A 16,647-nucleotide genomic window follows, 5' to 3' on the forward strand; every position below is an offset into this window, starting at 1 on the left:
CAGGCTGTTTGTAATTTTATACACTGAGTTAAATCTTCTTCAGTTTCTTCTGTTCCAAAGACAAGAATCCCAGCCTTTTCAATCATTCATCATGATTAAAATCTTCCATTCTTAGTCTCTTAAATCTCCAGTGCACCTTCTCTGGTGAGTTCTTACCTTGCCAGTAATTGGTGACCAGCATTATACTTGGGACTCTAGCTGTGGCCTAGCAGGTGTTCTATACAATTCCAGTGTATACTCTTTGCTCTTGTGTTCTTTGCCTCAGCTAACAAAGGAACACATCCCATATGCTTTCTTAAGTCCTTATTCTACCTGCCCTGCTGTCTTCAGGGATTGTAGACCGGCACTCCAATGTCCCTTTGTTCTTCAACAGTTCTCAGTTTTCTATCATATATTGTGCATTGTCTTGTCTTTTCTTCCCAAGTAGATTTCCTGACACTTTGTCTGATTGAGTTCCATTTGCTACTTTTTTCTGCCCATCTTCTAGTTCATTGGTTTCTTCCCGTAGTCTACAGCACTTTTCCCCCAAATCAGTCACTTTGTCTTTTCTTATTTCATCTGCAAACATCTTAACCATGTCCCCTACATTTAAATCAAAATAACTGATATATAGCATGAAAAGCAGGAACTCAGCACTGAGACGTTTGGAACTCCACAACAGACTCCAACACATATTAGCTTTCTTGCCACTGAGTTAATTTTAAATCCAATATGCCTCTTTCCTGTGGATACAGTGATTTTTACTTCCCTGACCAGCCTATCATATGGGACCTTATCAAATATTTGCAAATATCCGAGATGAATACATCAAATGTGTCACCTCATCAACTTTCTTGAAAAAATGCATTTGAGTTAGTCAGCTACAACCTTTTTTTTTAATAAATCCAGACTGTCTGTCTTTGATTAATCTCTGCTTTTCCATGTGACTGTTTGTACTGCCAAAAGGTGTGCCGCTGGAAAAGCACAACTAGTCAGGCAGCATCCGAGGAGCAGGAGAGCCGATGTTTTTTCCACATCAGGAATGTGTGGTGGGGGCAAGGGGGCTGAAGGATAAATGGGAGAGGGATGGGGCTGGGGAAGGTAGCTAGGAATGTGATAGGTAGATGAAGGTGGGGGAAGGGGAGGTGATGGTGATAGGTCGGAGTGGAGAGTGGACTGGTTAGGTGGGAAGAAGTGAGGTCTGCAGATGCTGGAGATCAAAGTTGAAACTTTATTGCTGGAACAGCACAGCAGGTCAGGCAGCATCCAGGGAACAGGAGATTCGACGTTTCGGGCACAGGCCCTTCTTCAGGAATGAGCAGAGAGTGTTCAGCAGGAGAAGATAAAAGGTAGGGAGGAGGGACTTGGAGGAGGGGAGTTGGAAATGTGATAGGTGGAAAGAGGTCAAGGTGAGGGTGATAGGTCGGAGTAGGATGGAGGCGGAGAGGTCAAGAAGAAGACTGCAGGTCAGGAAGGCGGTGCCGGGCTGGAGGGATCCGGCTGAGACAAGGTGGGGGGAGGGGGGATGAAGAAACTGGTGAAGTCCAAGTTCATCCCCTGCGGTTGGAGGGTTCCCAGTCGGAAGATAAGATGCTCCTCCTCCGACCGTCGGGTTGTTGTGGTTTGGCGGTGGATGAGTCCAATGACCTGCATATCCTCGGTGGAGTGGGAGGGGGAGTTGAAATGCTGTGCCACAGGTTGGTTGGGTTGGTTCGTCCGGGTGGCCCAGAGGTGCTCTCTGAATCGCTCCGCAAGTAGGCGGCCTGTCTCCCCAATATAGAGGAGGCCACACCGGCTGCAGCGGATGCAGTAGATGATGTGGGTGGAGGTGCAGGTGAATCTGTGGCGGATATGGAAGTTTCCCTTGGGGCCTTGGAGAGAAGTGAGGGGGGAGGTGTGGGCGCAAGTGTTGCACCTCCTGCGGTTGCAAGGGAAGGTCCCCCCACCTTGTCTCAGCCGGATCCCTCCAGCCCGGCACCGCCTTCCTGACCTGCAGTCTTCTTCTTGACCTCTCCGCCTCCATCCTACTCCGACCTATCACCCTCACCTTGACCTCTTTCCACCTATCACATTTCCAACTCCCCTCCTCCAAGTCCCTCCTCCCTACCTTTTATCTTCTCCTGCTGAACACTCTCTGCTCATTCCTGAAGAAGGGCCTGTGCCCGAAACGTCGAATCTCCTGTTCCCTGGATGCTGCCTGACCTGCTGTGCTGTTCCAGCAATAAAGTTTCAACTGGTTAGGTGGGAAGGAAGATGGACAAGTAGGACAATTTAAGAGAGTGATTCTGAGTTGGAGGGTTGGATCTGGGATAATGTGAGGGGAGGGGAAATGAGGAAGCTGCTGAAATCAACATTGATTCCATGTGGTTGGAGGGTCCCAAGGAAGAAGATGAGGTGTTCTTCCTCCAGTCGTGGGTAGTTTGCATTTGGCGGTGGAGGAGGCCCAGGACTTGCATGTCCTTGGCGGAGTGGGAGGGGGAGTTGAAGTGGTTGGCCACAGGGCGGTGGGGTTTTTTGGTGATTGTGTCCTGGAAATGTTCTCTGAAATGTTCCGCAAGTTGGAGTCCTGTCTCCCCAATGTAGAGGAGACCACATCAAGAGCAACAGACACAGTAGATAAGGTGTTTTTATGTGTAGGAAAATCTCTGCTGGATGTGGAAAGATCCTTTGGGAGGTGAGCAGGGAGATGTGAGCACAGGTTTTACATGTCTTGCGGTGGCAAGGGAAGGTGCTGAGAATGGACAGTGAGTTGGTGGGGGGCCTGGACCTAATGAGGGAGTCGCAGAAAGAATGATCTCTGTGGAATGCTGAAAGGGGTGGGGAGGGAAATATATCTCTGGTGGTAGGATCTGACTGGAGGTGGTGGAAATGATGGAAGATAATGTGTTGTATCTGGAGATTGGTGGGGTGGAAGGTGAGGACAGGGGATGGGTGCAGGAGGGGGTTCTATCCTTGATGCGTTTGGAGGGTGGGGTTCAATGGCAGAGGTGCAGGAAGTGGAGAAAATGCACTGGAGGGAATTGTTGACTGTGTGGGAGGGGAAATTGCGGTCCTTGAAGCAGAGGCCATCTGGGGTGGAATTGATCCTCTTGGGATCAGATGCAGCAGAGGCAAAGAAATTGGGAATGAGGGATAGCATTTTTATGGGGTGGGGGTGGGAAAAGGTGTAGTCTAGTGGCTGTGGGAGTCAGTGGGTTTGAAGTTGATGTCCGTTTTGAATTGGCCAATAGAAATGGAGATGGAGATGGAGATGGAGAGATCCAGGAAGGGGAGGGAGGTGTCCGAGATGGTCCAGGTGAACTTGAGGTTAGGGTGGAAGGTGTTTCTGAAGTTGTTGAACTGTTCAACTTCCTCGTGAGAGCATGAGGTGTGCTAATACAGTCATCAATGTAATGGAGAAAAAGGCGGGGAATAGTGCCAGTTAACTGCGGAAGGTGGACCCGACAAAAAGGCAGGCATAGATGGGCCCGAACTGATGCCCATGGCTACCCCTTTGGTCTGAAGGAAGTCGGAGAATTGAAAGGAGAAATTATTGAGGGTGAGGACCAGATCAGCCAGTCAAATGAGTGTGTTGGTGGAAGGTTGGGTCGGCGGGAGAAGAAGAAACGGAGAGTTCCAAGGCCTTTTTCATGGTGGATGGACGTGTACAGGGAGTGGATGTCCATGATGAAGATAAGGCAATTGAAGGCCGGGGAACCAAAAGTCATGGAGGAGATGGAGGGCGGGATGGTGTCTTGAATGTATGTGGCGAAGACCTGGACCAAGGGGGACAGGACGGTGTCAAGGAAGGCAGAGATAAGTTGGAGATGATGGGTCAACCGGGGTAGTCAGGTTTGTGATTTTTGGGTAAGAGTTACATCCGGGTGGTGCGGATTTCCCGGACTGTGAGGTTGAAGGCTGTGGATGGTAGATACCCTGAGGTGATGAGGTTATGGATGGTGCAGGAAATGATAATCTGGTGATGGGAGATGAGGTTGTGGTCAAGGGGGCAGTAGGAGGAGGTGTCCGCGAGTTGGCACCTAGCTTTAGCAGTATTCAGTGTGCTAAACTACCACTGCGCCCCACCCCCCCCCAGTTTGTCAGCTGGTTTGATAGTGAGGTTGGGATTGGAGTGGAGAGCTGCGTGTTGCGAGGTTGAGAGGTTGGAGTGGGTGGGAGGTGTGTACAGGCTGAAGTGGTCAATGTTGCAGCGGCAGTTGGAGATGAAGAGATCAAGGGTGGGTGGCAGTCCAGCACGGGCTGTACAAGTGGATGGAATTTGTTGGAGGTGGTTGAAGGGGTCCTCAGAAGGTGGCTGGGAGTCCTGGTGGAAAAAGTAGGCACGGAGGCTGAGGCGGAGGAAGAAAAATGTGATGTCACAACGCATGTTGAATTTGTTGATCTGGGAGCGTAGTGGGATGAAGGTCAGGCCTTTACTAAGGACTGATCATTCATCCTCAGTGATGGGGAGTCTTGAGGGTTGTTGGAAACACTGCAGGGCTTGGGTCTGGGACCTGGTATAGAGCTGGTGTTGGGAGTGGGGACGGAGACTATCTCTGAGGTGGGTGCTGGGTGACATCACCAAAGGAAGTGACGCACACCATGGGGATCAGGGGGACGGAGACGGTGATTCAGTAGCATCCATGGAGGCAGAAGTGACGTTCCGTGTGGCGTTTGTGATATCTTCAGCAGCTGTTGCGTGTTCGTCAGCAGTGGGGGGGCCGGAAGTGGCTGAGGCAACACCACTATGGTGGTTGGAAGTGACATGATGGGTAGTCTTCGCAGTGGGATCGGCGGCGGTTGTCTTGGTGGCAATCACAGAGGTGGTGATCGTGGAGGTAGTGGCCAGGTCTGTGGGGCGGCAGGGATGGAAGTGCCATCATTGTTTGCTGTGGGTGGTGGCTGTAGCGGCCGCGTGACTAATGGTGTCCGAGCAGTTCCGAAGGCCAGGAGAAGGTTCTGGAATGATCAAGGCATCCAGCGTTTGGAGGTAAGTTTGTGAACGTTTAATGTACTTGCGTTCCTTGATGTCCAATAAGCTGGAGTGCTAATGGCATCCGTGTAGTTCCAGAGGCTGTGAGAAGGTTCTGGAATGATCGAGGAGTCCCAAGTTTGGAGGTAAGTACGTGAAAGTTTGGTGTACTTAAGTTTCTTGATGTTCGATAAGTTGGAGTTGCTAGTGGCGTTCGAGCGGTTTATACTGTCACTCAATTTTCTTTTGTCAATAATTTGCCCAATGTTAAGGCAAGGCTGACTGTCCAGTAATTACTTGCTTTATCTCTTCCTCCCTTTGTAAACAAGATTACAATGTCAGCAATCCTCCAGATCCTTGACACTATGCCTGTGGCCAGAGAGAATTGGAAAATGATGAAAGTAACAAATGCTGGAGATCACAGTGGGTCAGACAGCATCCGTTAAGAGACAGCAAGGGGCTAATGTTTCAAACGTAGATGACTGTTTATTAGAGCTGAAGTGAAATGTGCAGGGGACAGCATTTATGCTATGGTTTTGGACGGTTGGAGATAGTGGGTGGAGGGTGCTGATGGAGAAAAGATGTTAATTGTTCAGATTAATTGATTGGAATGTGAGAATGGCAGAACAATGGAATGCCTCCTGCCAGACTTGAAAGGACAGTAAGTGGAACAGTGGGAGAGGAGGACATGATAATAAACAGAAGAAAGGGAAGAAATGGGAGTTAGTTCAGAATTTAAAGGTGTTGAACTCGATGTTAGGATCAGAAGGCTGTAAGTGTGCCTGGTCTGAAGCTGAGATATTGTTCCTTCAGTTTGCACTGAGATTCACTGGAAGACTGCAGCATGTTGAGGACAGACATGGGCATGTGAGCTGGACACTGTGTTAAAATGACCGGCTATGGGAAGGTCGGGGTCCTGCTTGCGCACAGACCAGAGGTGTTCCATAAAGCAGTGACCCAGTCTGCGTTTGGTTTCTCCAGTGTAAAGTAGGCCACATTGGGTGCAGTGAATACAATACACAAGATTGGAGGAGGTACAGGTGGAATGCTGTTTCACCTGGAAAGACTGTTTAGGCCCGAGGATGGTGAGCAGGGAGGTGAAGGTGTTGCACCTTCTGCAGTTACATAGGAAGGTGCCATTGAGAGGAGGGGTGGTGTTAGTGGTTGTGGAATGGACTAAGGTGTCATGGAGGGAATGATCCTTGAGAAATGCAGACGGAAGAGTGAGGGGAAGATGTGTTTGGTGGTGATGTTCTGCTGGAGTTGTCTGAAATGGCAGAGAAAGATCCTTTGAATGAGGAGGCCAGTGGGGTGAAAAGTGAGGACGAGGACACTGCTTTTTCATCCTTCTCAGTCTGGGATATAATTCATGCAGTCAGTTTACTCTTTTTTATTATTATTGCTGCTTTTCTTGGCTTTTAAATTTGTGGGTGTGCCTCACCCAACTGGATCATGAGAAATACAATCTTCCCCTTTTTCTCCACCAGAGATAAGATACTCAACTGTGGCCACTGAAAATGATAGGAAATATGAAAGGTCACAAAATGACTCTACAGAGATTACTTTCTCCCTGTCCATAAGCCACCTATTTTGAAATGGCAGCAAACAACAGTGTGACCTGGATCAAGACAAGGCTCAGGTTTTTGTGGCTAGTACTGAATGAAGACAGTTGAGTTCAAGACAAATTACCTATTTTTCCATAACAGATCATCTTAGTTCAACTTGCCAGAAAATGTTTCATTTTTAAATTTTGTGTTACAGAAAGTCTGAGTGAAGTGATATCTGTGTTCCAAGTGAACAGTACTGTTTATCCCCTCAGACAGAAGTGGGTACTGCAGATGCTAGAGATTAGAGTGGTGCTGGAAAAGCACAGCAGGTCTGGCAGCATCTAAGGAGCAGGAAAATTGAAATTTCGGGCAAAAGCCCTTCATCAGGAAGGGCTTTTGCCCGAAATGTCGATTTTCCTGCTCCTCGGATGCTGCCCGACTTGCTGTGCTTTTCCAGCACCACTCTAATCTTGACTGTTTATCCCCTCAGTCAACCAGATTGAAGGATTGTAAAATTAACAGCACAAGGACTGAGAGGGAAGTGTAAATTAGAGGGCTAAGTTCAATGCCAAAGCAAACACAGAATGACAAGGAAAGAAGGATTGATTGGAAACCTGCTGAGAAGTGGGAGAGCAAGCAAAATGACAGGGGAAAGCACAGGGAAATAGTATATTGGCTTTGGCTTGACTTGACTTAACTACCTGTGTCATAGAGATGTACAGTATGGAAACAGACCCTTCGGTCCAACCCATCCATGCTGACCAGATATCTAGTCCCACCTGCCAGCAACCGGCCCATATCTCTCCAAACCCTTCCTATTCATATACCCATCCAAGTGCCTCTTAAATGATGTAATTGTACCAGCCTCCACCACATCCTCTGGCAGCTCATTCCATACACGTACCACCCTCTGTGTGGAAAGGTTCCCCTTAGGCCTCTTTTATATCTTTCCCCTCTCACCCTAAACCTATGCCCTCTAGATCTGGACTCCCTTTCCCCAGGGAAACCTATTTACCCTATCCATGCCCCTCATAATTTTGTAAATCTCTATAAGGTCACCCCTCCAATACTCCAGGGAGAAACAGCCCCAGCCTGATCAGCCACTCCCTCTAGCTCGAATCCTCCAACCCTGGCAATATCCTTGTAAACCTTTTCTGAACCCTTTCAAGTTTCACGACATCTTTCCGATAGGAAGGAGACCAGAATTGCATGTAATATTCCAACAGTGGCTTAACCAATGACCTGTACAGCCACAACATGACCTCCCAACTCCTGTACTCAATACTCTGACCAGTAAAGGAAAGCATACCAAACCTTCTTCACTATTCTATCTACCTGCAACTCCACTTTCAAGGAGCTATGAACCTGCACTCCAAGGTCTCTTTGTTTAGCAACGCTCCCTAGGACCTTATCAATAAGTGTATAAGTCCTGCTAAGATTTGCTTTTCCAAAATGCAGCACCTCGCATTTATCTGAATTAAACTCCATCTGCCACTTCTCAGCCCATTGGACCATCTGGTCCAGATCCTGTTGTAATCTGAGGTAACCCTCTTCGCTGTCCACTACACCTCCAATTTTAGTGTTATCTGCAAACTTACTAACTGTACCTCTTAAGCTCGCATCCAAATCATTTATGTAAATGACAAAAAGTAGAGGACCCAGCACCGATCCTTGTGGCATTTCACTGGTCACAGGCCTCCAGTCTGAAAAACAACCCTCCACTGCCACCCTCTGTCTTCTACCTTTCAGCCAGATCTGTATCCAAATGGCTAGTTCTCCCTATATTCCATGAGATCTAACCTTGCTAACCAGTCTCCCATGGGGAACCTTGTTGTGAATGCCTTACTGAAGTCCATATAGATCACATCCATCACTCTGCCCTCATCAATCTTCTTTGTTACTTCTTCAAAAAACTCAATCAAGTTTGTGAGACATGATTTCCCACGCACAAAGTCGTGTTGGCTATGTTTTGGTGTGTGCTTTTTCACATTTACTGTGCGGGTTTATGAACTTGATTGGTGGGGCTCACAGTGAGATGGCATTTACCAGAATTTGCTGGTACCTTAGTCAGCAATTTGTGGACTTTTTTCAGCTAAATACTCATCTGACCATGGGCACTAGCATCACTATAATTTTGACAGAAAAATCTGGGCAATTATTTCCAGCTTCACTGGTGTGCATAAATCGTCTCAAATGCTTATTTTCTTGGAGAATATTAGCCTTTATTCTCTGTTACCAGGTCTAAAAAAATGATCTTTACAAAGGAAAGGAATGTTGAGAACTAGATAGTCTGCAGGGAATGGATTTGTTCAATAATTATTTCTGTCAGGTTTCTTTTTTATCACTTTATTCTTGTCGTGACTCTTTGCTGGGGAATGGTTTCATGGCAGCTGGTTTACCTGTTTTAATTATTCTAACCCACACAGCATTAAACAGTGAGCACTGACAGTAGCTGCAACATCGGAATTGAGATCCATCAAAAATTACTATTTCAAGTACCATGAAACTTTCTTAGTTGTTATATGCTTTTCCAACTTATATCTTTTTTATAATGAAAACTAATGCACAAAATTATTTTGCTTCTCAGCTAGGTATTTAAAAAAAACAAATTGGTGCACAGTTTGTTGTTTAGAAACAAAAAAAAATTACGTGCAAGAAGTCAGCAAGATTTTCAAACTCTCAGTCGCTACAATCTAGAAGACAAGGGCAGCAGATACATGGAAATGCAAGTTCCCCACCGAGTCACACACAAACATGACTTGGGAATAAATTGTGTTGATGGGTCAAAATCCTGGAACTCCCTCCTTAACAGCATTCTAGGTTCTCTATACCCCAATGGTTGTAGCTGTTCAAGAAGGCAACATGCCACCATCTTATCCAGGTCAATTAGAGGTGAGAAGTCCATGTCTGATGAAGGGAGGAAAAAATTGTAAGCTTGACCTGTAAATTTCAGGCCTCACTTCTGTCTCTGTCAGGTGGAACAAATTCCACCAATCGTCTGAACACTTTGCATTTTGTATTTAATGGGGAGGTGATGGCACAGCAGTATTATGGATTAACTTGGCCCAAGTATTCATCTGGGGATCAGAGTTCCAATTCCCCCATGGCAGATGGTGGATTCGAATTCAATAAAACTTTGGAATTAAGAGTCTAATGGTGGCCATTGTTAATTTTTGGAGAAGTCCATCTTGTTCAATAATGTCCTTTAGGGAAGAAAACTGTCATCTGTACCTGGTCTGATCTACATGTGACTGCAGATCCATAGCAATGTAGTTGACTTTCAACCGCTCTCTGGGCAATTAGGAATTGTTAATAAATGTTGCCCGGGCTAGTGATGCCCTCATCCTGTGAATGAATAATATTGTACTTACATCTGATCGTAAAGGTTGTATATACATAAAGTCTGATATAAATATTGGATACGTGAAGTTTATAATGTTGCATTCTCACTTAGTCTGTAGAGATTAATGTTGACTTTGCTTTCTTTTGCAGTTCTCCATGTTGGACACTGACAGGCCAATATTTCAGCCATTCCCATCAGAAATTGTCTTTCAAAACTATGAACCTTTTGAAACCCTTGAGGTTCCTCTGATTCTGCGGAACCATGATCAGGTAAGTAAAGATAATTGGAATTTTTTTCTTTGTTGTGTACGTGAAGGCATGTGGTTAAGAAAGATTAAATGTGGTTCATCTAATCATGAACTCAACATCAAGCATTTGGACCTGGATTTTAATCCTTAAGGCATGTAGTGGAGTTGGGAAAATTTCTATCTTGGCTCACCTGCCTTGGAAGAAAGTGGCTCTGGAGACATGATCTTCAGTGTGAGGGAGGATTCAGGCTGCATTTGATTCAGCCGACCCGTGAAAGAGCTCCAAGGTAGCCGTACGCCAAGCTGAGTGCTGAGGCAGCCTCTTTAAAAAGCCTGTCTAAATCCTGTAGGATCTTGTCCTTGATGTAGTGAAAAATGTATGACCTGCCAACCCGCATACCCAGAGGGCCGGAGCTGTCACAGAAGTGTACAGCATAGAAAATGTCATCTGGTCCATTGCATCTATGCCAGTCGAAAACAATCACTTAACATTTGCCTTGTGGCATCTGTTCCACCTCATGCTCCTCCACCCATTCCATGCTCTTGCCTGCCCCCCAGCTCATCCTCATGCCAGGCAATGGCACTTCCATGGAGAAAGTGAGGATTGCAGATGCTGGAGATCAGAGTTGAGAGTGTGGTGCTGGTAAAGCACAACAGGTCAGGCAGCATCCGAGCAGCAGGAGAACCGATGTTTCAGGGAATAGCCCTTCATCAGGAATTTCCATGGCACTTCCATGCCAGTTCACCTACTACATAGGTATAGAAGCAATGAGCCCAATGATGACATTGGGATGATTAAAAACAAAAGCCATTCTTCCATAATTTTACATTATTTTGACAAACATCCCTTTTCTATAGTATAATAGAAATGTAAATCATCCTGACCCTTTGAAGTAGCAATGGCAGAAATTCTAAGCTCTTGAATCTCTTAGTTCTGTGCAAATAAGGCTTAAGCAATTGACAACAGAGAGCCAGAGTTGTCAGTCAGCACTATTTTCTCCATGCCTCAAGATTTTGAACAGATTAGTGGCTTTCTGAGTTCTTAGCAAAGCTTTATTATAATACATTTTGGGCTGAGAGGGGCTATGAGCAGGATTCCTTCATGTCGGCTTTGGTTCACAACACCTGTGAGGATTGTCGAATGCAGGCTCACGAAGCTCTGGGAATGGATTAGTCATCCTGGAATTGGGACATATCTGCAGTTTAAAAGGGTTCCCACATCATTTCAACACCGTGAAAATCCAGGCCTTATCTTTTATGGGAAGTCTGAATCTGAAAGCAGATGAAGTAAAACCAGAACATACATCTCCAATCTCTATATTCAACTACCAACACTTCTCCCCTTAACTGACAACAATGGACCTGACCACACCAGCACAGAAACGATCATTTTCAAGGCTTTTGGAGGTTTGTTTATTTGTGCTTGCTTATCTTCTCCAATCCCATTTTCAATCAGATGTTTATCTCGCCCTTTTTTTTTGGAAGGAGTTAATTGTAGAAAGAGTTCATTCATTCATTTCTCCCCATCCCAAATTCCTTTCTTCTGATCCCTAGGTTCCTTACTTTTGTTAATGTTGAATAAATATGTAAACAAGTCGGAGCTCACTGTCAAATAGGTTCCTTGGATCTACATCAGGAAGAAATTTGTTACAAGATCAATTTCTATGAGTATACTCCACTATTCTGCTCAGTATTAATATTAAAATAATAATATTTGTTTCAATGTGATAGAATACTCTCAGCTTCCCTAGATGAGTACAACTCAAATCACACCAAAGAAACTCAGTACTATGTAGGAGAGTACAGTCTATTGTAGCCTATTCATCACCTTCAACAGTCACTCCCTTCACCACAAACACAGTGTGCAACAGTATGCACCATGTACAAGATGCATTGCAGTAATTCATCAGGGCTTCTTGGATAGCACCTTACAAACCCAGGACTTCGACTGCCCACAAGGCAAGAGTAGTAGAGCATGGGAATACCCGCATCTGCACGTCTGACTCCAAGACACACATTATATTCATATTATTTTTTGTTCTATCTACTTTGTATTGTGCAAGCCAGCCATCTGTAAATTTTGTAACATTTTGAAATAGTTCCAAGAGATTGCTGCATGTGACTGTTCAAATACATTAGTTGCATTCAATTTTAATACTGCTGACGAACAAGGGTTTGGCTTGTTGCAGGGTTTTCACTAAGTTACACAAAACAGTTCCAGGGTTCCTGAATAGTCAGATTTAGGCAGTTGAACAAAGGCAATAGAAGAGAAGGTTGTTATTTTTGAATGACTAGCCAGTCGATTATACAGGAGTAGGAAGAAGAAGCCCATCCTGTAAAGGTGTTGCAGCAGCAACCTCTAAGTCATGAGGATGAAGAAGAAATCTGGGGAGGTAGGAGGTGCAGCTGAATGTTTGGGTTAGGGCTCAGGAAAAGGCATGGGAGTTGTGGGAGCTGGAAGAAGCCATGTCTTGTTAATGGTTCAATGCAGCAGTGAGTAAGAATAAAGGAAGCCCACAAACATGATTTGCTTTGTGCAGCTGAGAACTCAGAGGAACATAAATATAATACCAACTTGGTTAAGCTAGCTTAAGAAGTCCGTGACAGAGCAGTTTTTGGGGGAGTTCCAAAGCTAAATCTTGAACAGAGAAAAATATAAATTCTACGTAAAGTTTAATGACATTTGATTACCCATAGACCCACAGTGTCACTAACATCTGGGGGTTATCGTGCAATCTATGGGATTGATCTTGACTACATTTTCTGTTTGAAGTACTCTCTTGGGTGTTTAAACACAGCTTACTTGCCTCTCATATTTCCCTTCTGAATATTGGAAATAAGTTATACAGTCTTAGGGTCACACAGCACCAAAACAGATCCTTCAGTCCAACTCGTCCATGCTGACAGGGTTTCCCAAACTAACCAGTCCTATTTGCCTGCGACTGGCCCATATCTAAATCTTTTGTATTCGTACACCTGTCCAAATGTCTTTTAAATGCAACAGTACCTGCATCTACCACTTCCTCTGGCAGTTCATTCCATATATGCACCACCCTCTATGTGAAAAGGTTAGACAAGTTTTATTTTTCACTTTTACACTATAGACATGCTGTCTCTGGGCAGTGGCAAAGTTCAGAATATACCAATGCCTTAGCCAATCAAAAGTTAACGGGGTCTCTTTTTGCATAACCATAAGAAATAGGAGTAGGGGTAGGCCATTTGGCCCATCGAACCTGCTCCACCATTCAATAGGATGATGACTGATTTGACATTCCTCACGTCCACATTCCTGTCTGAGGAATGAGGACATGCCACAACCCAAAGGACTAGCCACGTTGCCATACATCAGAACATTTCTGAACTGACAGCCAGACTACTACGACCCCTAGGACTCGTAACAGCACACAAACCAACAGCCACTCTCAGACAACAACTCACCAGGACAAAGGACCCGATACCCAGCATGAGCAAAACCAATGTAGTGAAATAAATCCCATGCAAGGACTGCACAAAACACTACATAGGACAAACAGGAAGACAGCTAACGATCCGTATCCATGAACATCAACTAGCCACGAAACGACACGACCAGCTATCCTTCATAGTGACACACACAGATGACAAACATGAGTTCGACTGGGACAACACTACTATTATAGGACAAGCCAAACAGAGAACAGCCAGGGAATTCCTAGAGGCATGGCACTCATCCACAGATTCTATCAACAATCACAATGACCTGGACCCAATATACTGGCCACTGCAGCAGCTAGCTGGAACTGACAACCGGAGGCGGCAGGGACAAACCACTATAAATGACGGAGGAAACAACACAGAAGCGCTTCATAGGAGGCTCCCAAGCACTGAGGATGTCACCTAGACAGGGGACGAAATGTCTGCAACACAAATTCCCAGCTTGGTGAACAGAACCACAACAGTGAGCACCCGAGCTACAAATCTTCTCAGAAACTTTGAATATCATATTGGTTTTATGGAAGTAAAATCAAATTCTAACTTGGTCAATCCATAAGCTTGAACTATTTAAGAAAACATCTTTAATTTGGTTTACCTATCCATTAGTTATGGAACTGATTTTTCTAAACGAATGAAGCCTTTAGATGCAGCGTAGCAAGGAGCAAGTCGAGAACAATTCTCCATTGATTCCCTTAACATGGTACCTCTTTCATTTCTTTGTAAAGTCAGTCAATAAAGCAAAGTTTCTTTTCAATGTGTACTAAACATGTTGATTTAGAAATATTAATAATCAATTTTAGTTTTAACTATTAACCTTTCCACCTTGATCAGATGCTATTGAGGAAAGTCTGTACTTAATCATGGTAGAATTACAACTTCGAAAGAGAACATACAATCTTATGAATCGATGCCTGCTCACCCCAAGAACAATTCAGCAAGTCCCACTCCTCACCCATTTCCTGGAGTCCTCCAGTTTTTTTTCCATAGTTTTCTAATTAAAAAGACCTCACTGAATCTGCCTTCACAAATGCCCAGACAGTGCATTCCACACATTAATTGCTTTCTGCTTTATTAAAGTTCTGTTAGTCTTGGCTATTTTGCTGCTTACTTTATGCTGGTGTCCTGTAGTTCTTGACTCTTTTGCCATTGGGAAGTTTCTCTGAACTCCATCTGAACATTTTTCCAGCTCAGACGAAGGCCTTCCAGTCCATCATGTGTTGGCTGTAAGAGCAATGCATGGTGTAATTACACATCTGTTCTCTGTCACCCTGTACATTTTTCCTTTTTAGATAATGATCCAGTTTTGATTCATCAATTGAACCTGCTTTCGCCATGCTCATAGATAGTTATTTCTACATCCTAAGCACTCACAAATCCCCATGTTGTCGTTGCTTCTTGTGCCAATTAACTTAAATATGTTCTGTAGTATACCAAGTCATACCAGATTCGAAACATAAACTTAGTTTCTTTCTCCACAGATGCTGCCAGAACTATTGAGTCACTCCAGCACTTTCTATGTTGTTTCAGATTTCTAGCATCTACAGTATTTTACTTTTATGACTTAAATCTGTCCTGTCTGCTTCTTGATCCTTCCATCAATAGGAACAGTTTCTTGTGAGCTACTCTGTCCCAAATGCTTGTGATTTTGAACAGCTCAGTCAAATGTCATTGCAAACATTTCTTCTCCAAGAATGACAGCCCCAATCTCTCCAATCTATCCGTATAACAGAAGTCCTCAACCCTAGAATATGGAATTTTTTCTCCACCCTCTCAAATGCTTTCATATTCTTCCTAAATAAAAGTGCCCATGATGAGGCTAAACTAGTGTTACATAAATATTTGACATAATCACCTTGATGTTGTAACATACAGGTGTTCTGCTATAATGTGTGATTCGTTAGTGCAAATTCGCTGTAACACAATTGATGAATTGGGAACATTTTCTAAAGCGTGAACTTTAAAATTACATTGCCAACACTTTAAGTGCTGTTTGTAAAGCCCAATTTTTCTATAATGTGGGGTTGCACAAGAATGCATTATTACATTATAGAAGAACTACCTGTATGCTGCTTTTTTCAAACTGCAATCTCAACCTGTTGGTCCACCTTCAATGAATTATGTACAAATACACTGAAGCTGTATCCCTCCCGAGCATTGTGCTTTCCAACCAAATGAATCTCTTCACAACCTTCTGCATTCAATTTTTGTCAATGACTTGTCTGCCTATTACACCAAATTGTACATGTACTTTTGAAGTTGTACATCTAAAGATCTTGACCCACGGGAGGGGTCTCTAGGTTCCGCGATCAGTCAAAAAACACTAGCAATTCGGTCTGATTCTGCAAGATTTCACACTTTATTATCACGGCCACGCACAGGTTGTCCAGCAACACAGTGGTTAAACACTTCTGTGTTTCTAGGAGAAAGCTGCGCGCATGGCTTCAGATAAAGACATTTTTATATCTTTTTTGAAAAGAAGTACAGCCACGGTTACAAAGCAGATTCAGACAATTAGGAGAAAGTGAGGACTGCAGATGCAATCCTGAAGAAAGGCTCATACCCAAAACGTCGATTCTCCTGCTCCTTGGATGCTGCCTGAACTGCTGCACTTTTCCAGCAACACATTTTCAGATTCAGACACTTACCAATCAAATTTAATAAAATGACAATATTGACAGCCACTTAGCCCAATGATATTTCCTGGGAACCAACTTTGTTTTCCACAAACAAGCTTCTTTATCTCTCTTTGCACCTGCAATTGCAAGGTCAGTTAGGATGGCTAGTAATGTCTTATCTAGTCTGTGTTGTAAAGGAAGCATTGTCTGCTAATCTTTGATTCAGTACCCTATGGTTATTTCAGGAATGCAGTTTTTAGCAGGGTTTTAAAGCCATTTTAAGCAGAATTGTCAATTTGCAGCTGAGAAGCCATTTTGTCATGTTACTTGCGTTAAGAAACCATTTTATTGTTAGTAAGAGCATGTATTAAATGGTTGCTCCTGACAGCAGTCTGTATTCAGATTTTAGATCCTCACATCCTCCTCCTCAAAGTTCACAATACTTTCAGATTTTATGTTATCTGTTCATTTTGAAATTGTGTCTCTACCCC

General features: G+C 44.2%; 1 protein-coding gene across 1 annotated transcript in view; it reads left to right on the forward strand.

Annotated features, from left to right (window-relative positions):
• hydin (HYDIN axonemal central pair apparatus protein) overlaps window positions 1–16,647 on the forward strand; it is a 905,740-nt gene that overhangs the window by 53,923 nt on the left and 835,170 nt on the right. The window contains exon 4 of the mRNA XM_043707374.2: window positions 9,970–10,089. Coding sequence (XP_043563309.2) covers window positions 9,970–10,089 — 120 coding nt within the window. The remainder of the gene's footprint in view (window positions 1–9,969; window positions 10,090–16,647) is intronic.

The sequence above is a fragment of the Chiloscyllium plagiosum genome, unplaced genomic scaffold, assembly GCF_037043375.1.
Source record: "Chiloscyllium plagiosum isolate Xiang-an unplaced genomic scaffold, Cpla_swu_hap1 HiC_scaffold_17, whole genome shotgun sequence".
Lineage (NCBI taxonomy): Eukaryota > Metazoa > Chordata > Chondrichthyes > Orectolobiformes > Hemiscylliidae > Chiloscyllium > Chiloscyllium plagiosum.